This window comes from Fringilla coelebs (assembly GCF_963513975.1).
Source record: "Fringilla coelebs genome assembly, chromosome: 4".
Lineage (NCBI taxonomy): Eukaryota > Metazoa > Chordata > Aves > Passeriformes > Fringillidae > Fringilla > Fringilla coelebs.
The window spans coordinates 72363439-72389101 of NC_140032.1; the positions used below are offsets into that span (position 1 = coordinate 72363439).

At 43.8% G+C, this 25663-nt stretch overlaps 1 protein-coding gene and 1 long non-coding RNA gene across 2 annotated transcripts; one reads left to right on the forward strand and one right to left on the reverse strand.

Annotated features, from left to right (window-relative positions):
- Positions 1-3971: 3971 nt before the first annotated feature.
- LOC311153137 lies at positions 3972-25162 on the reverse strand. The gene is made up of 2 exons (XR_014616122.1): positions 25052-25162; positions 3972-4073 (listed from the first exon to the last, which is right to left on the reverse strand). It is a non-coding gene; the product is annotated as an uncharacterized lncRNA (long non-coding RNA).
- ALB (albumin) lies at positions 14313-24438 on the forward strand. The gene is made up of 15 exons (XM_084204596.1): positions 14313-14429; positions 15159-15219; positions 16021-16153; positions 16990-17204; positions 17805-17937; positions 18110-18207; positions 18978-19107; positions 19944-20158; positions 20283-20415; positions 21230-21327; positions 21446-21584; positions 22233-22456; positions 22937-23069; positions 23977-24033; positions 24270-24438. Exons 1-14 carry the CDS (start codon positions 14345-14347, stop codon positions 24025-24027), a joined length of 1848 nt encoding a protein of 615 aa, XP_084060722.1. The 5' UTR covers positions 14313-14344; the 3' UTR covers positions 24028-24033; positions 24270-24438.
- Positions 25163-25663: the final 501 nt, after the last annotated feature.

A 25663-nucleotide genomic window follows, 5' to 3' on the forward strand; every position in this document is an offset into this window, starting at 1 on the left:
GAAGAAATGGGCTTTTCCCATTTTACTTTTTAGACCTGGTGGAAATAAAAAGGATTTTCACCACAGAAACACACGATTGTAGAGGTCAGTAGTGGCTCTATGCACTGGCACACTGTGGATGTTTTGAAATTGGTGTTTCAAACCAACAGTGCCTGTTCTGATTATACTTTACAGAGAGGAAAAGAGAGCGTTGTTCTTTGAGTACCTAGGTGTTTTATTTGGCTGATGCTGGAGAGCACCGGTCAGGTGTGCAGCTCCTCTGAAATCACACATTCCTTTGTAAATAAATCCTCAACTGGCCCTCATCGTGAAGTCTGCACAGTTCCCCCCAAATCCTCGTGTTGCTGAAATCCCACCTAAATCCCATCCTGATATGTGCCTCTGTATGTTCTTAATAAAAGGACTGCCTTGAGAGCAGAGCCCCACTGTTAAATTACATTATTTCCAAGTCAGCTGGAAATAAATGACACAGACTCTTAACCTCCCAATTGAGAAGATAAACCTCTACTCCTCAGGTACAAGGTCTATATATTATTATATATATATTATTATTTATTCCTTTATAAATAGCTCCGCAGATGACAGTTTGATGTAATCCAGGAGGAATAAACTGAATACTCTAGCCACCTATCTCCAACTTCCTGGTGTGACTGTGCAGAAATCTAAAACCACACCAGCACCAGATGTGTGATGGCAGATCAGTGGCAATAATACTTTTGTCCTCTTATATTTTATTTTTTGTTGCATTAAAATTAGTGCAAATGCTTTGATTTTTACTGGTTTCCATCGGGGCGCAAGCAGAGGTTAAACATTTGTTATTTGTTGCACTTAGATATAACATACATGCTATTTAGCATTTATAACATGTATTCTCTGTTGTCATCACAAGAGGCAGAAAAGAGACCTGTGAGTGAATACAGGTAATGTCAGCCCTACCACGTGAGGTTTGTGGTGCGGTGTGACAAGGACATCCCTTCATTGTTCGATCCGAGAGGCGGGGGGCTTTAAACAAAACACACCTGAGATGGCTCTGGCTGTACGGGCGGCCAGACAGGAGATCCAAATGCACCACATTCACCCCCCTGGCTCCGGGAAGGGTGGCTGCAGGGCTGGGTTTTACCCTTGGAGCTGTTCGCTGCCCTCTCTCTGCCCCTTCCCAGGACGGCGTGAGGTGGGGAATGGCCTCCAGGGAGCGGCTCTGCCGCAGAGCTGGGCTGCTGTTACTCTCGGCTACGTTGTATCACAAATCTGCCTCTGATACTGGCTGCATTTGCACCTTATTCCAAGTATCCATTCGGGTTGTTAGATTTGGAAAGGCTCCAGCTTCTTGCTGGGGAAGGCAGCTATAGTATTTTATCTGTGCGTGGTACTCGCCGGCCCAGGGTCCGGTGGAGCAGTCAGCAGCAGCACTTGTGTTGGCACAGGCAGAGCGGCCCGTCGGAGACTGTTGGGGCCGTTTCTTTTACGGCGGTGACCTCTGTTCTGATCAAAGAGTGGCGCCTCCTCGTTCGGCGCTGCAGAGCAGGTCCATGCCACTGCACCCCGCTTATCCCTGCTCTCCCCGCCACCCTAGCTTGAGCCTTTGGTGCGGGAGCCCTTCCAAAGAAGGGCAGTGGAGCTGGGCAAGGGTCTAGAGAGGAAATAATGAGGAGCGGCTGAGGGAGCTGGGGGGCTCAGCCTGGAGAAAAGAAGGCTCAGGGAACTCTAGACCTCCTCCTAGACAGGAGGGTGCAGCCAGGTAGAGGTCAGGCTCTGCTCCCAGTTAACAAGCAATAGAACAAGAAGACACAAGCCTCAAGTTGAGCCAGGGGAGGTTCAGGTGGGAAATGAGGAAGAATTGATTTGCAGAAAGGGCTGTCAAGCACTGGGACTGCTCAGGGAAGGGGTGGAGTTACCATCCCTGGAGGTGTTGAAGAGACAGCTGGACAGGCCACTCAGTGCTCTGGGCTGGCTGACGGCCTGGAGATTGGTCACAGGTGGGACTCGATGCTCTTGGAGTGTTTTCTAACCTAAATGACTCTGAGATTCTGTGAGTGCAACAGCAAGCAAAGCACTTGAGTTGTTTGGAGACAGTTTTAGAAGCATGGGGCCTATAAGATTTGGTTTTGTCGTGGGCAAAAGTGTCTAACACAAGTCTGCTACTCATCTTGGGATGGTTTGAATGCCTTGGGAAGGTGTGACACTTCTCCAGTACTTTATATTTAGGAAACCCAAACAAAATCATTATTGTAAATACTATGATAATCATCAAGACGTAATGAAAGTGTAAATAATCCACATTTTTTTAAATTAGGTTTTTTTGTGTGTGTGTGTGTGTGTCCCAGCTTCCACAAGGGTGTATGACCCGTAGCTGTGTTTCCTGTTCACCAGGCCGTTAGGGAATGGATTGCATATCACTGAAAGGTCAGTGTAGGCTCTAAATAGGGCAGTAATATCTAAAAAACACATTTCCTTCCCTGGTGAGTCTGTGAAGTTGGTTAACTTTGGACACTTGGGTGTATTTGGTAGCATAGAGCTGCAGGAAGTCATGGAATCATAGAACCACAAACTGGTTTGGGTTGGAAGGGATGTTAAAGATCACCCAGTTCCAGCTTCCTGCCATGGGCAAGGACATTCTTCACTATGCCAGGTTACTCCAAGCCCTCTCCAACCTGGCCTTGGACACTTCCAGGCATGGGGCATCCCCAGCTGCTCTGGGCAACCTGTGCCAGGGCCTCACCACCCTCCTAAATATTGAAAAAAAATACAATCCTTTGCTATCTTGTTCATCTGTGATTTCTCCTTCAGTGTTTATTCAATTTCCTCCAGGTTATTGATCATTCCACTGAGCACTCCAGAGGAGTTTGGGAAAGTCTGGGGTCTGGATTCAGTGAATACTTTCAGGAACCGTCTCCTGTGTGCCAGATTCCTTAGAAAGTTCTACAGGACAAACAATGTGTTGAAACCTCTGCTGTGGTATAATGATCCTCATGGATTGGCTTTCAGTTTCATTTACAGCTGCTGGAAGCAGTGTCATTGTCAAGGTCAGGGAGCAGGCAGTGAGGGAGCATGAGTTCTGTTTGCAATTAATACAGGGACTGGAAAAAGCTCCTGACTTCTTGAATTTTTGGTACAACTTCCACAAGGCTACCAAGGTGACCATCCAAATAAACTTCCATCCAAACCCCAAATCCTGCCATTCTGACTGGTGAATGCTTTTGTTGTCTTTGATATGTACAGTTTTGCCATCGCTGCAGCTTCTATACGTGCTGGAATGTTTTTATGTGTATCATTCGGGGAACTGTGAACCCCGGACTGTATTGTTCGAACACACATACCAAAGGGACTCGCTCCCTGGATTTCCTTGGTGCCTAGCATGGAAGATCCATCTGAAAGGGGAGGTGAGATGAACTACAAATGCACCACTATGACTGATTTTAAATAGAAGGAACAGAACTGAAGTTGTTCAGCAAGCTTGCAATGCCTGCTGTCCAAGGCAAAGGGAGAAAGAAGGAGAAGAACACAAATGTTTGAACATTCAGAGAAATCCAGTTTTCCGTATTATACATTTTTAGCCTTGTCTAAACCACTCAGTTTTAATCCCAGTAATTGCACAAGGAAAAGAATAATTTAGAACAGATTTTACGTAGCCATATAATTTGCTTTAAATCACATTTATTAACTGGCTGCATTTCTTCATTACAGCGAGTTTCCTGTGAGCATCTCAGGTCGTGTGGCCTTGTGAGTAAAGAAAATAAAGACAAGCCAGACAGATGGAGAATTGAAGAGGAGCAGTGCTAGCCCAGGAGAAGTGCATAGAGTTACAGCAGAAGGTAAATTGACATTACTGTTGACACTCAAACCCCTCCAGTGTGAAAGCCCCTGTGGGATCAACCTCTGCCTCTTTGGTGTGCTAAGGCAGGTGATTTGCCCTGGGCTGTCCTTATCCGTGATCGATGTCACTGGAAACACAGACGTGTCCCGCTCGAGTGCCTTGCAATCATTCGTGTTCCGTCCCAGGTACTCATGCTGCGGGTTCTCTGAGTTGCTCTTAGAACATCATGCCAGCTGTGGCCACCTCCTCACAGGGAGAACTGGGAAAGGAAAAACAAGTACAGAAAGCAAAACTTTTCAGCAACTGATTCAACAAAGAAATCTGCAAGTATCTGTTGAAAAACAAAACATTTGTTCTGTAATATATTTAGTACTCGGAGAGCCTTAGGTAAGAAATGGCTTAAGCACCTGAAATCCTAAAATGCGTTAGTACTTAGTGAGCCTTGCATTTTAACATGCATAAATTATTCCAAAGGTGCCTTTTAAGCTCCTAATTTGCTGGATAAGCTTTTAAAATGATTATCCTTTGTGAGTACAAAACTGAAAAACAACATGGCAAAGAGAGGCAAAGGGCATCTGGACAAGGTTCTGGATTCTTTCTCATTCTCTTCAAGTGCGGTCACAAGTAACATATACCAAAGACAAGACAAATTGTAAGAGAAAGTGATTTTTTTTTTTTTGTATTTCATGTATAAGGGATCTCTAATCCAAAACTCTCAATGAGACCTCTCAAGGCAAAGCTGCATCACATATATTTGAATACTAAAATTTACTTGTAAAATGAATGTTTTGCTGGTTGGGTGGTTTTTTTTTTAATTTTTTGATTGTTGACATTTAAGGCAGCATCAGCTGTGGGCTGCACAGGAGTCAGCTAGAAGGTTAAACATTTCTTACACTTTGTGTTTTGCCTGGGTTCGGCCAATCCATAATGATAATTTCTATAGTAACCAGTTTTTTAAGTCAACAATTGATTAGTTCTGAAATTAGTCCTTGAAACAGCTTCTCTGGAGCACTTTGGAAGATCTCAATGCAAGCAGCTTTCTACTGGCATGCAGAACAACATGGCTCAGGCTGTTTTTTCTCTCCTCATATAGAGTGGGCCTTGAAAATATTTATTCTCCCATGGTAGTTTTATCTCTGGATAAGGAAGGGAGTGGGAATCTCTGTGTAAAACTCGGTAAGACCTTGGATTCAGCGAAGGCAGTGTAAGAAATGCCTTTGCTATCTCAGAAAGACACTTAAAGTGGAAGAAGAACATTTTTACAGAGTTCTAATTAGAAGTAGAAAAACTGCCTACACGTCTTTGATGGTGTAAAATTCCCTAACCCCCAAGGTCCCGTGGAGCCTCAGTTTTCAAACAGAATCTGCCCTCACTTGTTCACTGCATGCTGTTTCACTTATGTGCTACATATTGTGGGTTCCTGTTCTGCTTTAGGGGCCCTTGGGACAGGGCTTTTAAAAACAGAGGAGCTCAATCTTTCTGTTATTTCAGTTGGACTCAGCAGGTGGAGCTAAAAGCCGGCAGCACACCTGCAGCTAAAACTAGTCTGATTTCAATTCTTTCCAATGCTCTGGAAATTAATTTTTACTAAAGCATTTGATTCTAAAATATCTATGTCCTGAATTTATTTTTATTCGACAGTAAATATGAAGTGATTTTTTTTGTGTGTAATTTATTTCCAGCAGGGTAAACAAGCATTTCTCTGTGTGTGGCATTTACAACGCCACTGACCGTATTCCTAGCTAGTTACAAAGTTGGGAGCTGCCTGGAATAGCTCTGTATTCCTCAATAAGGGACTTCTTCAATAAAGAGAACAAGCACTGGTGGGGTGAATTCTCTTTCTGTCATTTGCCATTCTCTTACTTTCTTCTTTATGACTCCGAGTTAATTTACATTTTTTTAATGAGAAAATATCTCACATGTCAAACGTATAACTGTCCAGCGAGTGAGCCCAGGAGTATCTTGAAAGGTAAGTCCGGATCTTATATTTTCATTCATGAATTTTGATGCAAACCTTAGCTCAGTTTTCTCAAGTGTGTAATTTTCAATTATAGACAACATACTAATTCCCAGTACTTTACTTTTCAGAACTCAGAACTCATTTTGAATACCAAGTCCCAAGCTTACCTTCAGACATCACTACAGCCTCTCCATTAAGACCAAAGCTCTTAAAATGCTGCTTAATTTCAGTGAGTTTTAAACTTGGATTCAGCAAGGCACTTTACACGTAACATTTACATACCCTAATTCCAAATCCTGCACATCTCTTGGTTAGATAGTGGATGTCACAAGTCAGAAAAGCAGTCCAGAATTTTTGGAGTCCTTTATCAGCAGTACTTCATATCTTAAGGAACTTTTCACATTCTGTATTTCTGATGTGTTTCTTTAATTTAAAAGGACTCCCATAAGGACAATGCAAACACTCTTCAAGCAAATCGCCTCCATAAGCATTCCACAAATAATATGCAATAAGGGCACCAAATAAATAACACATCATTACTAATCAACAAGCTGATGTTCTCTCCATCATTAATCCAACCCCAGTGAGGGCTGATCTCTTTTTTAGACACATAATTGTGGTAGATCTCTACGATTGTCACTTGCTTTGCCCACAGGAACATTAAATTTCTCCGTTTTGAGGTCTACAGCCTCTTTGTGCAAATAGTTTTGTTAACAGTAGGTGGCAGATTTCTCCTGCCTGAGAGCTTGGAAAATGCTTCATTGGGCTAGTTCTTATGGAATGCTAATACCTGTTTATTCAGGACACACCCAGCTTTCCCTGTCAGAGCTCTCGTTTAGGAAAAGTTTAGACTTGAACATCATTTTTAGAGTAATCTCGGTATTACCTGAGCTAGACCTGCTTTTGCAGGTACACGTCCTACTCATCCACTAACCCATCTAAAAACATGTCTGTAATTTGGAGTGAAATAACTTCCTTAAAATATTGTAGGGAGGGTTGAAAATCTGCATGGAAAGATCCAAGATATCAACTCCCTTTTATCTAGCTCGTTTTCCAGAGAAATCAGGCAAATTTTGGCGCTGACTTTGACCTGACCAGAATTAGGTCAATGCTGAATATATTTCAAAATCCTGCACAGAGGACCTGGTCAACTTAGCGAGTTGCCAACAAGCTCCTTAAGCAATATCAGTGCCCCAGAGACAGGAGTCTCTGCATAAAGTGCAGTTATGTACTAAGAGTGGGAAGGGAAAACCTGATTTTCCTTTCAGAAGAGGAAGGAGATAGGTTGCCTAGCTGATGACAAAGAATCAAATAAAATCATCTCACATTTCTTTGAAAACTAACTAACATAACACACACAAGTCCCTTGTCAAGCCTAGTCTCAGTTTCAGTTTCCCCACAGAATTTTCAATTCCAATGTTATGTTGTTCTGGATTGAATTTTATGACCAGCTTGAGTGTGAAGTTTTTTTTCTAATGGGTGGACAGGCAAAATAACCTAAGCCCATGTCAGTGGAATTTCTGTGGGAATGACATGGAACGTTCCAGAGCCACAAGTCTCTGATGGCACACATCCCAAGGTCCTGGGGGACCTGGATAACGCGGTCTCCAAGCCACTCCCCATAATCTTGGAACAGTCACAGCCATCAGCTGAAGTCCCCAGTGACTGGGACAGGGGAAACTTTTTATAAAAGGGGTAAAAAGCAAGACCCATGGAACCACAGACCGGTGAGCCTTACCCCTGTGCCGGGGAGAACCTTGGAGCAGATCTTAATGCAATCAATGCTGAGGCACATGCAAGACAAAGGAGTGATCCAGGACAGCTTCACTAAGGGCAAATTGTGACTGAACCAACTAGTCCCTTCATCATCATCAAATCCAACCGATAACCTAGCACTGGCAAGAGCACCAATAAAGCATGTAAACTCACTGAATCCAAAATGTTCCACTGGAAACATCAGAGTACTGATAAACTTTCATTAAATCCTGTTACATTTCCATATTGGCTCTGACAAACCTGCAGGGCGGGCAGGTTCTGTGCTTGAGAGATTTCTGTCAAGTGATGCAAGAACATTTGTATTCTGGGATGTCAAAGGATCCATCCCAGAACTCCTCCTTGCTGACAGCAAAGAGGCTGCAGTGCCCAGTGGTGCAGCAGGACCTCAGAAACCACGAGACTTGTGTTCATACCAGACCCTCAGCATTTTCAGGCTTCCTGGGCTCACCAGGAACAGTGCCCTCAGTCTTGACTTAGCACTAGGCTGTCGTCTCAGCCAGCAGGAACTGGGAGAAATTAGGTTGAACACAATTTGCCCAGCTTCCAATCTGCCAGTCCAGGGAGTCAGGCATCTGCCTAGATCTGCCCTGACTTTAAGGGGAGCCTTAAGCCTCGTTGCACTGGGAATAGCTCCAGTGCCTAGACACGCACTCTGTTTTGCAGCACTCAGAGTCGAGGAGGAAAATCAGAACCCCAAGTTCTCACTAAACTGAAGGTACCAGAGAAGGGCACTACTACATGAATTGTTATAATTGAATTTCCTGACTTCTTTTTGAGACCAGCGGATAGGCTCTGGATATGCCTGTCTGGCAATACTGAAGGGCTGCTGGTTTGAGCAAAAAAGGCCTTTGGGCAGAAAGCAAATGTCAAGGACTGTCAGCATAGGGTTGGAGAGCACCACAGAGGAATGCCCTTGGGAGTGTAGCCTCTGCCTAATTGATCCAAAAGACAACACCAAAAGCTTCATGTGCAAAGAGTTTGTTAATATTTCTTTGCATGGCTTAAGAAGGACTCAGTTTAGTGTTGAAATTTAAAAAAAAACAAACCAAACATCACAGCTATTTGGGCATTGCACAGCCACAGTTCCGCCTGACGGATTTCTTTAGTTCCTCTGATGTACGGACCAATCTTTTGATAACTTCTTTAAGTGAACCACATGAACTAGACAGATCACTTCTAAGCTCAATCACAGTTTTTGGTATCTGATGAAATTTTTCTGACTCTGGGAACCTTTCTTCTAAAATCAGGTCTTCCTGAAGGCCCTCAAAGTCAGAGAGACTGAATTTCAAACCCCAATTATTCACTCCTTCAAAAATCAGAGTTTATAAGCACTACTCTAAAGAAAAACAAACAAAAAACCCAAGCAATAATGCCTCAGTTTCATATTATTTGCAGTCACTTCCTTAATTCTGGGAATCCCAAGTTTCCAGATTCACATGTCATAGTGCAACAAATCCAGTTAAAGGAGAACACGGGAAGGAAAACAGCAACCTGAAGAACGACCATGTTTTGTTGCTGCTTCTGCAAATCCAGTTGTCTTCTAGGAGATCATTACATCCTGGTAATATCATTGCCAATCTGATTCACATTGAAGGAAGTACTGAACCTGGAACTACAAGCCAGAGCTCACCTAATAAATGTGGTCTAGTTGAATGCTGCTTGAAAAACAATTGATTTTTACAACAGAAAAGTACAGATACTTGAATTTGACCTGAACTTGGCTTCACAGGCTAAGGCAGAATGTGGAAATATTTCACTGTGCCTTTGGATTTCACTTGTGAGATTCACATTTCATTGTGGAGCCTCAGGATTTGTAATTGCAGCCTAATATGCAGAAGTGGACGATCCTTTTATGTCAGCAAGTAAACGGCAGGGCCAAACTTTAAAATGTCTGGTCCTGCCTGCTCCAGTAACAAGGACCGAAAGATGCCTCTACAAACTTTTCTTCTCCTCCTGAGGTGCCACCTGAGGCCCTGACACTCAGCTAAAGAAATTCCAAAGACAGTAGGGGATATTTGAGGTGGAAAATGCTATTCTTGCTCCAGGACTTCATTCAAAATGACTGTATTTTCATTTTTCAAAGGTAAGAAATTGTTTGCTCAGGAATAGAGGAAAGGCTGAGAAAATAATCACTCCCTTTATGTCCTTAATGCTTGAACATTTACAAGTTGTCTTAAAGAGATGAACTAGAATCCTTCCAAGAAAGAAACCAACCAAAAAACCCCAGGGGCCTAAGAGAAGAAACAGCACAAAAGAACAATTATAGCAGTAACACAGATCCTGTTTCTATGGAGATGGACATGAAGGAGAAAATATTTACCAGCTTGGCAGTTTTTTAGGCCAGAATGGCAAAACCCTAAGTTTACAATGAAACTAACAGAAAAATAAGGGAAGCAAGAGGGTCAGCACTGCCAGGTGTTGCAGTAACATTGTGGGGGGACAGCTGCAGAATGGCAGAAATTTTTCACAAGTCCTACAGCCCCTCTAGACATACAGGACTTTTTTCAACTCCCAAAGTGCTTCAAGTTGAGAGCAAACCCAGCGGCTCCCAAAATCATTAATTGATTTTACACATGCTTTGTTTCTGATTTTAGCAAATACACCTACTTACACTTACAAAAACACTTTGTTGCCATATTTTTTATAAAAATTGAAGGGTACGAATCAATGGCTTAAAGAAATTCAAAACAAAAAGATGCTCCAAACATTTCGTGCTGCTCCTCAAAAGTTTTCATTATTTCTGTTATTGCTAAAGCACATCAAACTTAGGAAAGAAATATTACCCAGCTCTTGCCAAACAGAAGCTTTCAGCTTTGGTTCTTGACTGTACCACATTAAATGGCTCCTCTCTCCTGCCAAAGGCCATCAGGTAGCATACCAGAGCAGCACAGAAAGTGGAAATTGAGTGCCAGAAAGTTTCTAGGGCACTGGATTCCAAAGGTCTCTGGGACTTAGGTAAGAGGAAGAAAATAGATCTCCACCGATAGTCCTATCATGAGCCAAACATCAATCATCAATCACAGCACTGCAACGATTTCAGTTCCAGAGACAATGATCAAAGGCATTATAAGAAATACTGAAGAAAAATCTCTCCCTGAGAAGGACTTCCTGAATAGAGCAATGCTGCACCTCGGGTATTTCTTGCCCCCATCTATTTTGTATTTAGATGCACCCATACCAAGATATAGCACTGATTTTTGTTGAGGAACCTTAGAAATGGGTAAGAGATGAAGGCAATATTCACCTATCTTGTGGAATACCTACTTGAACTGGCAGATCAAAATGTCATAGGGACATGGAAAGTAGAGACAAGTCCTGAGAAGTCTCAGAACTGACACCCTCAAAAAACACTGAAGGCTGTATATTTGGATACATTCAGGCAATCGAATGCCTAATAGGCAAAGCTAAGCTGTTCTTGTTCCTGCTGCCAAAGAATGATGTTGGCAAATGGTCATGAATTAGGAAAACAGCTACATCACTACACTGTGGACTTGTGAGAAAAAGGGGTAGGGATGCTCGAGGGGCCTAGGGATCAAGCGCACATGATCAGCAAGAACAGTCATGCCTGTCAATTCAAAAATCCTTATGTGAATGATCAAGGCTCAGCTGGCACTGCAGGTGGGTGGCGGATGGCAGAAGAGGAACAGCTGAGTATCAGAACTCACTGATGATATGCTCACAGATAGACCCGACATGGAATGCTATTAGCTACACCTGAGCAGGTCTCTGCCCGTTCTGCCACAGGGATCAAACCCCTTGTGTCTTTATGTTTGTTTTGTATCCATGAGTCCATCTCTGTTCAAACAAAAGCCATATATCTGAGATGTTTGACTCCCTCTGCACAGCAGTCAGACATCAGTGATAAGAAAGGCAAACATCCTGCAGCAGAGCAGGAAAAAAAACTAACGCCTGATAGCTGTCCATATGTCCAGAGCTACTGACCTATAGAGCTAGAGACAGTTATTTAGAAATACACTCATCATTACCGTTATTAAAAAAGAGCTACTCACTGCAGCTACTGAATGTCTTGAATGTCACGGTAATGTCTGGTCTCTAGGTTTTGTGTGCGCCTCACAGTCCACTCCCACAAACAGAACTACGGCTCTTCAAAAAAGCAACAAACAGCAGTAAATAAAATTGAGGGCCGTAAAACTAAACGGTTTCTTGATGTCCTCCAGGTTCTCAGAGATGACTTTGCAAAGCACTGACTTCCCAAAAGGGCTCTGACAGTTGTTCTCACGATACATCACATTTGTTTCTCAAGAGCCTCATTCCATATCAGTACATCTCAGTCCGCTTTGTTTCTACTCTTCCACTTTGCACAGGCTGGTATGATGAAAGACTTTAAAAGTATGCATCCTTTTCATTTCCAGATCTATTACTCTTGGAATTATTGTCCTTTGGTTCCCTACACCTGGAATAAAAGTAGTTATCGCCTGTAACTTTAAACACAAATGAGTGTGAAAATGGCTCATTGTAAAATGCCATTGATAAATTCCTTTTTCTAATACCAGGACAGCTTTGTTGGAGTGAAATCAATGCCATGTGAAAGCACTGAGTAACAAGAAAGTCAGTATACTATTTAATAGTGTTAAACAAACATGAGCATTGGAGTTCAGCTCTCAGCAGTTATATGAACCATTGGCAAGAAGTAAAGGACAGACAACAGAAGATATCTAGAAATAAACATGGACCCTGTATTCCAAACTTACATATTAACTCCAGGGGACCAGGAGTGTTCTTGCTAACACTGCACAATGCTGCAAGGGAAAATTCCAGAGAGTTTTCAAGATGCAACATTGCAATCATGCTGTTGAATTTCAGCTTTGCCCTCCCAGCCCTTAGCTGTAGTCTTCTGGAGAGTTCTTTGGTACAGCCTGAGAGCATCTCAAGAGCTGTTCCAAGACATCATTCACCAATACCACAGTTTTTTACTGCCTTATAGTTATCCACAAACTAACTGAACATGTGTTTCTGTCCCACTGAATGCTCTCTTAAGATCTGAAAGGAGATGGCTCTTCTCTGACAGAGGAATATGGTCAGTAAAATAATTACAGACTGAATTAACATGCTCTTTCCCCAGATTTTGTTAGGCTAAGGCAGCCCAGGTCCAGATTGCTCATCAATTCTCAGAATTCTCCAGAAATGTGGGATTTTGCTACAACCACCTGAAAACAATCCCAATGTCTAACATTATGACATTTCTAACATTGCTTTTCTGCCAACCTGGCTTTCCTGCACCATCCTTCATAAAATTACCATCAGAGTTATCCAAATAACCTCTTAATTCCCAAAACAGAGCCTTGTTCCGTTAAATCACTACCAGAATGCTGCCTTTCACCTACAAAAATATCAGGAGCAGACTCAGGAAAATGCAGAAATTTTTTGCAACAGCAGCAGACTGTAGAAATTTCACTGTATCAAATCATTGTGTGAACTCATCTGTTTTGTGTGGTTATTCCTGGAAAAAAGAACAGCCTTTCTGGAACACAAGATGCATTGCCTAGGCATTTTCCTGAATGAAAACTGCCTGCAAATATTTTGAGCTCAGACATATCATTTGCTTAATTTCAAATGTCTTTAGAGGCTCACACTCAGAAACAAAAGGAAGTATTATACATGTACTTACTTAGTCAAATCTCCTGAAAACTGATCATGGACTTGTTCTTACTATTCCCATTAGGAATAATACAGAGTCATGGCACAACTGCCTGCCTGAGGAAGAAAAAGAGAGTACAAAAGGGAACCTTAAAGACTAAGGGTTTGGAGACCACAGGCTGGGCTCTACCCCGTGGGTGCTCGCAAAGCAGAGTTGCAAGGCAGCACACAACCTCCAGTTGTGTGGGCTGATATCCCCACACTGGGGACACAAATTCATTAAAATAAATCCTAGTATGCCCTGCTGGGAAGCTACATCACTTTGCACTCAGCAAGGATCCAGCCTTGTACTTGTTTGGGAATTTTTGAAGCATCTCAGTGGGTGTCCTGAAAAGTAATTTTGATTTATTCCATGTCCTGGGGCTCTGTGCAAACTGCACATTCTTCCTGTATCTGATCTCCTAAGTTACTGACCAATCAATGGGAAATTTTTCAGAGATGAGAGCAATGTTTAATTAAGAGATTACTCTTGGGAGGACAGCAGTACAAATGAGAAATGGCAAAAATTCTGAAATGGTAGCCCTTGCACACGTTTACCCCCATGCGTTTGGCTGTTTCCTGGATATCGGTGAACAGCAGCACCCACAGGAAACCAGAGCAGGACCTAACAAACTCAGGAGCTCAAATCAGCCACACATCTGGATTAGCCATGTCATCTCAATGAAGTGATTTACATTTAAAATTCTCTAATTTCAAGTGGACCGAGTCCTCTGTGGGTGAGCTGTTGTTATACAATACCAACATGCTTTGCTTTTGAACAAATAGGAGCAAAAAAAAAAAAAGGCTATAGGATTAGCCCTGATGACTTTTTTGTCTGATGCCTTGAACTCCTTGTTTGTCATTTGATAAGGAAATTTACGCAAAACTTTATCTTTTTTGGGTGCTGGGAGGTTCAACCTCTTCAGGACGAAAAGGCCCAGAGTAACAACACAGAATAAATAACTAATATCAAAATAATTTTTGTCAAGGGCAGCTGAAGTTTTGTAATCCTCCTCAGGCCAAATGGCAAGCCACAAATGCCAGCTAGAGAGTTAATATTTTACAAGCGCAGGTAGTGAAGGGTATATAAGCAAATGCTCTTCCTTCAATCTTCCTAGCATTTTTGAGCAATTTTGCTCACATCATAATCTGAAACCATGAAGTGGTTGACATTAATTTCATTCATTTTTCTCCTGAGTTCTGCCAGATCCAGGAATCTGCAAAGAACCGCACGAGATGCAGGTAAGAAAGGACTAATTAGTTCTCTTGGAACTCTTTTTTTCTATCAATTTAATGTCTTTAATATAATTTCACAAACATTTCATGGGAGCCTGATCCATATTGAACAGAAAAATATGATTGACTTGAAAAGAAACTAAATTAACAGACAGTGGGGAGATGGGTAGGACACTCAGGACAAGTGAACTGAGCAAGTGTGGGGCCATGCCTGTGCAACACCTGTATGGTGCATGAACAGATGCCAATGAGTCAGGATCTGTTCCTTTCCACCACAGAGAAAGCAGCTGCACTGTGCTTTTGGAAGTTCTGTCTTTTGACAAGCTAATAGCTCAGTGTTCAGACGAAGGAGGTTTGCTCTAATCAAACTCCCCTGCTTTATTTGCAGCATTTGGGGGTGGGAGTTAGCCAAAGGACACATTTGCTAAGCCTAAACAGTAAGTCCCAACAGTCATTCAGAGTAGCTGAATTAAGTAGCTAACTACAGAGATAAATATTCTATTGGGATCATGAAATTCACAGGCTTGGGTTCCCTCAGAAAGACAAGCAAACCTAAGAGTTAGGGACCTGTAGACAAATGAATGAGTTCAAGTTGTTAAGTTTTTAGGTATAAAAAGTCAGGTGAATGCTGACCATGGTGAGAATCAGGCCCACGGCGCCCGGAATGTATTTGTCAGGGTCCAGCACAGGCAGCGTGACAGTGAGCATCACTGCTCCCTTTGTTTTCCTCCCTAGAGCACAAGAGCCCGATCGCCCACCGCTTCAATGACTTGAAGGAAGAGACATTTAAGGCAGTGTAAGTGAACCTTCAGCTTCCACCTACTGCTTTTTTGTCTCTCTTGATATTGTACCAAAAAGGGAAAGTGAGACACACTGTATGAGCTCACAGGGAGTGAGTGCGTATGCCTCACTGAAACACTGACTTCGCCCCGTACTGTTACTGCAAAACCTAGAAATATTTTAGGACCCGCCAATGTCACAATGACTGTCTTACTCTCTGAGAAAAGAGCTCCTTGCAAACCTCGTGAAAAAGCCTCTGTTCCTTCTCTGAACATAAAATAGGCATGAGGAATACAGGTTTGATATCCCTAGAAAGAAGAGAAATTACGCTGCATTGGCAACATTGCCAGACAAAAACACAAACTACCAACCTCAAAAAACAAATCTGTGACAGGTTTTCTGAGACAAATCGGTCATCTTCATTTGAAACTGGTTTTGGCAAAGACAGAGCGCCCTGACAGACACGTAAGGGCTGACAGAAGGCAGTGTGAAGATCACAATCTGTAACAGTGGCCAAATCCAGCTTAGGCTGTGGCATTTATGAGTGTGCTGGTAAAAGCAACAAAAAACTCCAATCTCAGTCTTTTCTGGTTTGTTTATAATTTAATGTTGAAAACTTTTTTATTGGGAAGGCTAAAAACATGTTCAGAGAGGAAGAGAGAACAAGACATATGTGGGATCTGCCACTATGCTCTGCATGGTATTCTGGTTAACCTTTGTGCATGTCATTTGAACAAACCAGTTTAATTCAGAGACCTTTGAAAATACTGCCTGATGTTTCTCAATGTCATATTCCTAACTGTGCTTTGTGTTTCAGGACCATGATCACATTCGCCCAGTACCTCCAGAGATGCTCCTACGAGGGACTGTCTAAGCTGGTGAAGGATGTGGTTGATTTGGCACATAAGTGTGTGGCCAACGAGGATGCTCCCGAGTGCTCAAAACCACTGGTAGGCAGTGAATCCTCACTATTGCATTTCTCCTCGCTCTGTGCAGCTGCCAGGATCACCCTCCTTGAGGACTTACACCGGAACCTTTCAGCTGTGGCTGTTGTCACAGGCCAATGCTCAGATTTCAGTGCTTAAACAAAGACCTTGCGTTTTGTCAGGTTCTAAACCTCTGCCCTTAAGAAGTGCCTAAAGGATCTATGGAGCCATAAGTTGGAGACCAAATGGCATGCTTGGGCACATTCAGCTTAGCATTGCCTGAAGATAAATGTTAGCACTTGGTACAAAAACCCTAGTTGTGGAGTACAGGCCTACTTCTAGGTATTAAAGTGACCCGAGTCTGTGGATTTCCACACTGGGGTGACTTGAAAAGGTGCGTGTGCTACTTTAAGGCACTTCATTTATGAGGGTTTAAAAGAATTCCTCTAAAATCAGGAAACAAAAGAAGTCTGCAGGTCTTTAGGATCCCTGGACATCTAACAGTTTCAGTGAGACATTGGTTCTCCCTAAAGGTTTCCATCAAATCCCACTTCAATTCATCTGAAAACTCAGTTTAGTCAGATTATAAGTAAAAGGAGATCCCTGTATTGCAGAGAGTATTTTAAATTATAATGAACTTTTTCCAGTAAAGCATTGGAACCGTTTTGGTATCGGACTACATAAAATAAAACTTGATAAAATTATTGAAAAACGGTAGGTTAATGTGATTTATGGCCTAAATCTTATTCAGTAAAAATGTAGATACTGTTCAGCCTGGCTTTTCTTTTGCAGATAAGCAGACAAGCCATTGCACTGTCTATATTTAACACCAGTTCTGACCCTCACCTCTCCCTGTACAGCCCTCCGTTTTCCTGGATGAAATCTGCCAAGTGGAGAAGCTCCGCGACTCATACGGCAACATGGCTGACTGCTGTGGTAAAGCTGATCCCGAAAGGAACCAGTGCTTCCTGTCCTTCAAAGTGCAGCACCCAGACTTCGTCCCACCCTACCAGAGACCGGCTGCTGATGTCATCTGCAACGAGTACAAGGACCACCGGGTGCAGCTCCTGGGAAAGTAAGGGCAACAGCCACTTGTACTGTCTCACCCTGGTCATGTTCTCTCATCTCCTGTGAGAGCAGGCTTCTGCATCCGAAGCAGGGGTTAAGGATCACCTTTTACACACCTTGGATGACTTTTCTTCCCCAAACCTGCTGAAAACTCACAGTGTTTCCAACATTGATTTAACAACTTATTCGCTCCAGCTTGCCACTACTCTTTGTGTAGTTGGCAAGAAGGAAGAAAGGTAACAGTGAAAAGAATAAAAATTGGCAATAAAATCTCGGTGAAAGGGCCATAGATGAATTTTTTACACTGAAAATCAGAATTTTCAAATATTTGACAAGACATTTTAAAAAGCACATGGACGTCAAACCAGATGGCTGACAACATCAGGAGTTCACCCTTCCCCCAGAGTTACTGAGCCCTGCCTAGGGAACAGAGAGATTTAGCAGAGCATTTCCCATCAGCAGGCAACACGTCTCAAAAGCAGATAACTAAACTAGATTTCTGAGGTAGATTCCTAAACCAGAAAAAAAGGTAGAGAAGCTGCAAGAGGTTTAAGGCCACTTGCTGTTGTCACTGGAACACGGACCTCACGTCTCCTTTTCCTTCTAGTTTCGTCTACACTGTTGCAAGAAGAAACCCCTTCCTGCACGCCCCAGCGATCCTGGGCCTGGCTGCTGAGTATGAAAATGCACTTAAAGCCTGCTGTCCAGAGAGTGATGTTGGTGCTTGCTTGGATGCAAAGGTACAGCTGCTTTGTCTCTGTGGATAAACACTAAGCAACTGGGTGAGAAACAGGCAGAATTTTCCAGTTCATGCAAAGCTTTACATGAAGAACTTGGAGAGGCAGGCCAGGATGAAGCCTATTCATTGGACACAATCAGTTTAATGTGACAATATGTGTCCTGTTACCACAGGCAGCTGACATCAAGGAAAGAGCCAAGAAGATAGATATGAAGCAGCAGCACGGATGTAGAGTCCTCGACAAGTATGGGGAGAGGACTTTCCAAGCAAGGTAAGTTCCAATCACTTTTTTGGATAAAAGGTAGGCTTGTCAGCCTGTGGGAGAGACCTAGGAAAAGCTCAGCTGTGAGAGTTGCAGAGCAATCGAACCATCTCTGGAACCAGTGCAGAGGATGGAGAATTAACTGTTGGAGTGTCCCTCAGAACCAGAGATCACAGCGTGCTTAATCCACACACGTGCCAAAGCTGTACCCCGTTCCAGTGCCTACAGCTTTCAGTGATGGACACACCACTAATCAGCACAGGAAGGGGCCGTTTGAACCTTAGGCCAACCAAAAATCAGACTTGGCAGAATCACAGCTGTTAAAACATTTGATTGTAATAGAAAGAAAAGCTTTTGCAATTTAATAACTGGATCACCTGTCTGGGCACAGAAAGGCGCTCTCCTTCTGTGGCCAGTCTAAGATCGACGAGGATTATCTTATAGACATAAGTCAGCATTCCTTTAAAGGTGTAATTCAGGACTGTACCTACCTGTGCCAAGTAATCTGGAGCACTTTCCAGGTGCTCAAGAGGGATGGGGAATACTAGGGTGTGATTCTTACACTTCAGGCAGAACAGGAAAGCCACAGACTTGTTCCTTTCTGGCTTTACTGGGGCAGATGTCAATGCCAATTTTTTTTAGCCACCAGGAATTAGATGAGAAGAACGAGTATTTTCTTCAAACGCTCCTGACCTACCTTATCATGTGTTAGTGACTTGCAAGGTTTCTGTTCCCTACAGTGCTTTAGAACAAGGGTCTTTTTCTCCTTTTCTACCCAGCAAACTCGTTCGTATGAGCCAGAAATACCCCAAGGCTCCATTTGCAGAACTTGTGAAGATGGTCCACGATGTGAAGGATGTCTACAAAGAGTGCTGCGAGGGGGACATGGTGGAGTGCGTGGATGACTGGGTGAGCTCGCTATTTTAGCACAAAGTTGACATGTTTGTAAGATATTGAGAAAGACAGTGATTTGTGTAGCTACACGTTCACAGTCCAGGGAACTTAAACTGGTACTCAGCACTGCTGGAAGTCTCCTCAAGCACTGAAAAGATTAGGATGAGCACAGCTGACTCTTACTGGAAGTAGGTTTCAGCCCAGCTCTGGATCTAGCCCTGTCTAATCACAGGGACAAGAGGCCATTGCTTACACTTTATCCAGAGCGTTTGGCCAAAATCAGAACATTTATCAGGCAGATTGTTTGATGGTATTTATTGGCTTCAACTCAATCATAAATATAGGGAAAATAAAGCAGAGGCAAAAAGGCTGCAATTTTTTCTCCCGTCCTGTCGAGCATACTGCCACTAATGCAGCTTCCCTGTAGTGCCAATGAATGCTAAAGAACAGATGAGCAGACCCCTGCAACAGAGAGATGATGTCAATATTGCCTGGCTGACTCCAACTTGGACACACCTGTTGACCCAGCTCGTTCCAGTGCTCTGGGGTTTGTCCTCTATCAGAGCCGAGCATCTTGTCAGGACTGCCAAGATCCATCCGGCATCCTTGTGACAGAGCACTCAGTGATGGGCTCTCTAGAGTCTGGGTTCTCAGTGTCTAGGATCAGGGAGGGAACCATTCACCCTGCACATGCCCCAGTTATTTCTCTGCATGAAGACAGCATTTTTTAGCAAAGTGCTAGGTAAAGATGTGACCTGAGTGAAGAGTCTGAAGCTGAGAGAGCAGATTAATTACCCTGTCTTTGAATTATTATTGCATAGCTTGTCTGATACTATGTATTCATTTTACAGTCAGAGCTCGTGTCCTCTTTGTGCTCTAAACAAGATGTTTTCTCAAGTAAACTCAAGCCCTGCTGCGAGCTGCCAGCTGTGGAAAAGACCAAGTGCATCATGGAGTCAGAGTTTGATGACAAACCTGACAACCTTCCTTCACTAGTTGAAAAATACGTTCAGGATAAGGAAGTGTGTAAAAGCTATGAGGCAAACCACGATGCGTTCCTGTCAGAGTAAGTAGTGCCAAGAGCATTGCAAGCTCATCATCCCCCTGAGGAAATGTCCCTGTTATTACTGCACTGTGCTGAGGAAAGCAGCAAGTTATTCAGGAGCTCTGTCTGCTCCTGTGCCTTTCAGGTTTGTTTATGAATATTCACGAAGACACCCTGAGTACTCCACACAGCTGGTTCTGAGGGTTACTAAGGGATATGAATCACTCCTGGATAAGTGCTGCAAGACAGACAACCCTGCTGAGTGCTACGGGAACGCTGTAGGTGCAAAGCCTTCTTTGCAGAGGGCTAGAATGCTTGGCTGGTACCTGTCAACAAAGAATTGTGTTTAGAAGCTCCTACAGCAGAGCAGACAGAAAGCTTTTGGAGAGACTTATTCCAGGGGAGGTTCATGTCCTGGTGGGAGATGAAACAGTCCATGGCCTATGGCAGGGATACAGGGTTATCTCCGATCACAGAGTAATTTCATTGGTCACACCATATTATTTCAGACTAGTCTCACTCAACTAACTGTCTGACACCTCTGTATCTCAGTTGTCATTCTGCTTGTCCTGAGGCTGACAACTATTAGCTCAGTTATTCTCTGAGCTCCACGGCCTACACTGAGTATGGCTGCTCATGGATTGTGATGGGAGTGTGCATGGCCAGCACACAGAGACACCTCAGCTCAGGTCTGATTCACAACTCAGTCACACGCAAGACACAGCATAAGTTGAGTTCCTGAAAGCTTTGGCCAAGACACGTTCCCCTCATAGCTATAATAATTTGAAATATTTACTGGATGTAAACAAATAAACATAAACCCCCACTGCTTAGAAAATAAGTCCAACAGGAAATTAATTTAATTTAGATTTTTAAAATGTGGCTGCCTTTCTCAAGGAAATTTCTGTTAGAGCTTAAGACCCACTAGGGAATCAAATCCTGCCTAGACCATCGTGGCTATAGAGAAGTGATCAATCCTGCAAAAGGAGTGTTTTGTAGATAAGGTTCAGAAGAGGTCAGAAGCTACATTGGTACGACTGTTAGCAGCAAGTCCTGCTCTAATATCACTAATAAATTTGCGCTTGTTGGCAGCAAGAGGAAGTGAACAAGCACGTCAAGGAAACCGAGGATGTGGTGAAGACCAACTGCGAGCTGTTCAATACCCACGGCGAGGCAGACTTCCTGAAAGGGTGAGCAATTCCTGATAAACATTCTGGAGTCTTCACTTCCCTTTTGCCTTCAGCGGGCTGGATGTGCTCATATTTGAAGAATGCTCTACTAACTGTCATTTTGATTTGACTCTGTCAGAATTCTGGTCCGCTACACCAAGAAAATGCCTCAGGTATCAGCTGAGACCTTGCTTGAACTCGGAAAGAAAATGACAGCGGTTGGCAAAAAGTGCTGCAGTCTTCCTGAGGACAGACGCATGTCTTGTTCTGAGCACTACGTGAGTACAGGGAATTATTCTTTTCCCTTCTCCTCTTGGAGATTTTTTCTGTTCACAAAAACACTGAATTCTGGTGAGATAGCAAACACAGTGTTTTTTCATATACACCACGCTAAGCATTTACCTAACAGAATTCCAAGTCTGTTCATTTTTGAATGGATGTGAGAGCCTAAATAGCTAGCTGATGGTATCTTGCGAGAATTTTAGTTAAACTTGGCTTTCTCTCAGCAAGCAAGAGTGAGTTCATAAAACTGGCAATCAGAGAACCATAGAATGGCCTGGGTTGGAGGCAACCCTAAAGATCAACCAGTTCCAACACCCTGCCATGAGCGGAGACACCTTCCACTGGACCAGGTTGCCCAGAGCTCCATACCTGAGACTGTGGCAGGTTGCATTTTGGAAATGTCCTAAAAGAGTGTCCTAAAACCCTCCAACCTACTGATTGTAGCCCAATGCCCTCACTGTTTGCAGATGAAGAAATGCCTTGCTCCTGGAATACCTATATATTTTAAATTTTAAACACGGACCATTTCCCAGCAGCGTTACATTCACTAGTTTCCACTTCCAGCTGTGCTGTTGCGACAGAAACATCACCTAGTTGCTGTGGTTTTGGGGAGATGTAACTAACCTTTGCCCTGACCTTTTCAGCTGAGCATCATCATTGAAGATATGTGCAAGAGACAGGAGAACACCCCTATCAACGAGCAGGTTTCCCAGTGCTGCAACGAGCTCTACTCGTACAGGAGACCGTGTTTCACCGCCATGGGCGTAGACACCAAATACGTGCCGCCACCATTCGACCCCATGATGTTCAACTTCGATGAGAAACTGTGCACTGCTCCTCCGGCCGAGCGCGAAGCAGGGCAGCTGAAGTAAGCCCCGAGAAATACCTTGTAGGGGAGCTCCTGAAGTGCAGCACTTGGGGAGTACGCAAGGAAGCTACACCCTGTTGTGTCATCTGCCTGGGGCTTCACCAGGGACACAGAAAGCCAGATGGAACTCCATCTTTGCACTGAGCTGGTCAGCAAATAACATCACGTAACTTGGAAGAGCCAAAAGAGAATTTTTTCTTCACCTAAAATCCCTCAACTGACCAGTTCCATGTAGGCCCACTGCCAGTGCAACTCCTGAGATGTACTTAATTAACGCAACATACAGATCATTTCCCTAAGTTTTTACCCAGCTGCAACCGAGTTGTGTCAGACTGGGAGTGTGGAGTCACCAACAGGCACAGGCTCATCTAGGCATGACAAAAAAACCCTGAAATGAGCTGTGCCTGGGGGAACGGTGTCTTGTAAAGTGGGAATCCTAAAGCAGGCAAGAGTCATTGTGTCTTGTGGCTTTCTTTTCAGAATGCTCGTCAACCTCGTCAAGCGCAAACCCCAGATGACAGAAGAACAAATGAAGACAATTGGTGAGAGTTTCACTGCCATGATGGACAAGTGCTGCAAGCAGGCAGATATTGAGGGGTGTCTTGGAGAAGAGGTACTTTCTATCTCCTTTCTTTTTAAAAACAACCAAAACACAAAATACACGCACAAAAAAAACCCCACCAAAGCAACAAAAAACCTCAAACAAAAAACAAACAAAAAGACCCCAAACCCCATAAATGGGAATCTGGAAACTGAGCACTGGAAAATTGTTCTGCAAACTTGGCTGCATAGATTACAGTCACTGAACAATTTCACATGGAAAAGTTGGCTACAGGTAATTTAATCAAACCACCTGCTTAAAGCACATCTCACTCCTAGATTAGATTAAGTTCTCTCAGGCCTTGTCAGAAGAGCCAAATATCTACAAGCCACAGTTGAAAAATATCCATGTGTAGAATTTAACTTTATCTCTAGCATACATAAACTTCCTTTTGTGCTACAAATCCTTACAAAACTCTTTGATTACCAGTAAAAAGTACATCTAGATCAATTCTCAGAACTGCCCAGCAAATACAGATCTACTGGGAGTTGGGCTGATCATGTCACAGAAAAGGTTTATGTGGAGCCACGTGGCACTGCCAGCAAGGATAAGTGACAGTTTGCAGTGCTGACCTCATATACTGTAGGGCACAGAACTATTACTAATATCTTAAAGTGCTTATTAATTGAATTGTTTTTTTATTTATATCCAAAACATTACATAGTTAAATACATTGGGAAGACTCAGGAAAGAATTACTTTGTCTCTAGTCAGTTCCAAAAGTTTCTTTCCTACTTTGACAAAACGGAAAGAGACACAACATCCAGGGGCACATGGGTCCTAGGTTCAGGAAGTACCATCAGATTTATCCTCTGAACCATAACTCAGGCATGAGTTTAAATTTCCAACAGTTCCTTCTCAAGCACAACCTGCTTTTGTCCTTGCTTCTCTCTGATAATTGTCTGTATTCCTTTTCCCAGGGTGCTTCCCTAATAGTCCAGAGCAGAGCTGTATTAGGAATTGGTGCCTAACCTAAGGTAGGTAGCAGCATCAATACACAAATACCTTTGTCTGTCAGTCTGTCTCCCCTTCCTGCCCACTCTTCCACCCACTTCGCTTCCTTATCCCCAAAAAGCATCCAGCTTCCCTTGAACCACCACCTGCGCATTCCCTGATTGTTTTACCACCTGCCACTGCACGGGGCTTAAATAACTGAAGTTTTGCCAGTATGCTGCCATTTTACAAAATACTCTCTTTTGTCTCTTCAATCTAGGTTGCCAGTGAGAAAAACATGAAGAAAAAACCTTCTGTGTAACTTCTCCCACCCCTTACCCTTTTTCATTTGGTACTGAATGACTATTTCATGAATCTTTTGCGTGTTGTCACACTATGTGCTTTTAAATTCCTTCACTAAAAAGAAAATAAAAAATAAAGGCTTGATAAAACCACACCTGTCCCTGTCTGCTGGTGACCACCATAAGGCAAAGCTCAGCAGTGCTGCCACCCCAAATGGTGGTTCTAAGTAGAATATATGGACAGTGAGTCTGCATTTCAGAACTTTTTTTCTGCTTCTTGCTCTTAGAAAGTTTTTATGAAAGAATATGAAAACTTAGCTAGGCTTTAATGCCCTGATTCAACTGCATGTCGATTTTAGGCTTTACTTCAGCCATTACAATTACATATTAAAAGGGGTTTCAAAGATACTGTTCGAGCTAAAGAAAACAATCAGAAAGGACATATTCTAAAAAAAAAAAAACCCAATTATTTTTACACCAACCACAAATCAAGCATCTCTTCATTTGCAAAGAGTTACAAACAGCCCTGCTTTTAAGACGCTTTTCATCTCTTAACGCGATTTTTAGGAAGTGTTTAAAATTTTCTCTTGAAAAGCTCGCCACCTAAATCATGCCCTTTACTATAGCAAACTACCCGGAGAGACATTTCCTGCTCCTACGCGAACAAAACCGTGTGATTTGTAACGATTTGTCCACCGGCGCGGGGAGGCTCAGGCCGCGGACTGCCCCCGACCCAACTCCCAACCCCGCCGCCGCTCACCTGCTCATCGCCGCCGCTGCCGCTCTCGGCGCTCATACCGTGGGACCGGAGGAGAGGGGGAGCGGCTGCCGCTGCCGCTCTTGTACCGCGCACAGGCACCGCCTCGTTGCCCGTCCCGCCCCGCGCCCGAAACACCTGTGCGGCTGTCCCGGCTTCGCCGCTGCAGGCCCTGTGCGGGAATCCGAGCCCGGTGCTGCCCCGGGAGAGGCGGGGATCGCGCTCCCGCCGCTCTCTGTCTCGGCGCCCCGGACGCAGAGGCGGCGGCTGCCGTGAGCGGCCCGGCGTGTAACGTGAGGCGGCAGCCGCTTTCCCGTGCAGTGCCCGGGCCAGGCCGGCTCGCTGCGTTCGGCCGAGCTCAGCTAGGTTCGGCCAAGCTCGGAGCCGCTGCCTTCGGCCGTTCTCGGCTCGGTTCGGCCGAACTCCGCGAGAGGCTCCGAGCTCGGCCGAACAGAACCGAACTTGGCCGAAGACAGCGAGCGGCTCCGAGTTCAGTTGAACCGAGCCCTGCTCTACTGAACCTAGCCGAGTTGGGCCGAACAGAGGAGAGTCTTACGATCTGGGCTGAACCGAAGTGAGCTCGGCCGAACGCAGCCTCCTGCTCTCGTGCCCATT

Bases quoted from the DNA above. Each gene is read 5' to 3' on its own strand.
- ALB (XM_084204596.1), top strand. From the start codon at position 14,345: ATGAAGTGGTTGACATTAATTTCATTCATTTTTCTCCTGAGTTCTGCC. The intron at 17,205-17,804 runs GTAAGGGCAACA...TTTTCCTTCTAG, and splicing joins CGGGTGCAGCTCCTGGGAAA to TTTCGTCTACACTGTTGCAA. The intron at 17,938-18,109 runs GTACAGCTGCTT...CTGTTACCACAG, and splicing joins GTGCTTGCTTGGATGCAAAG to GCAGCTGACATCAAGGAAAG.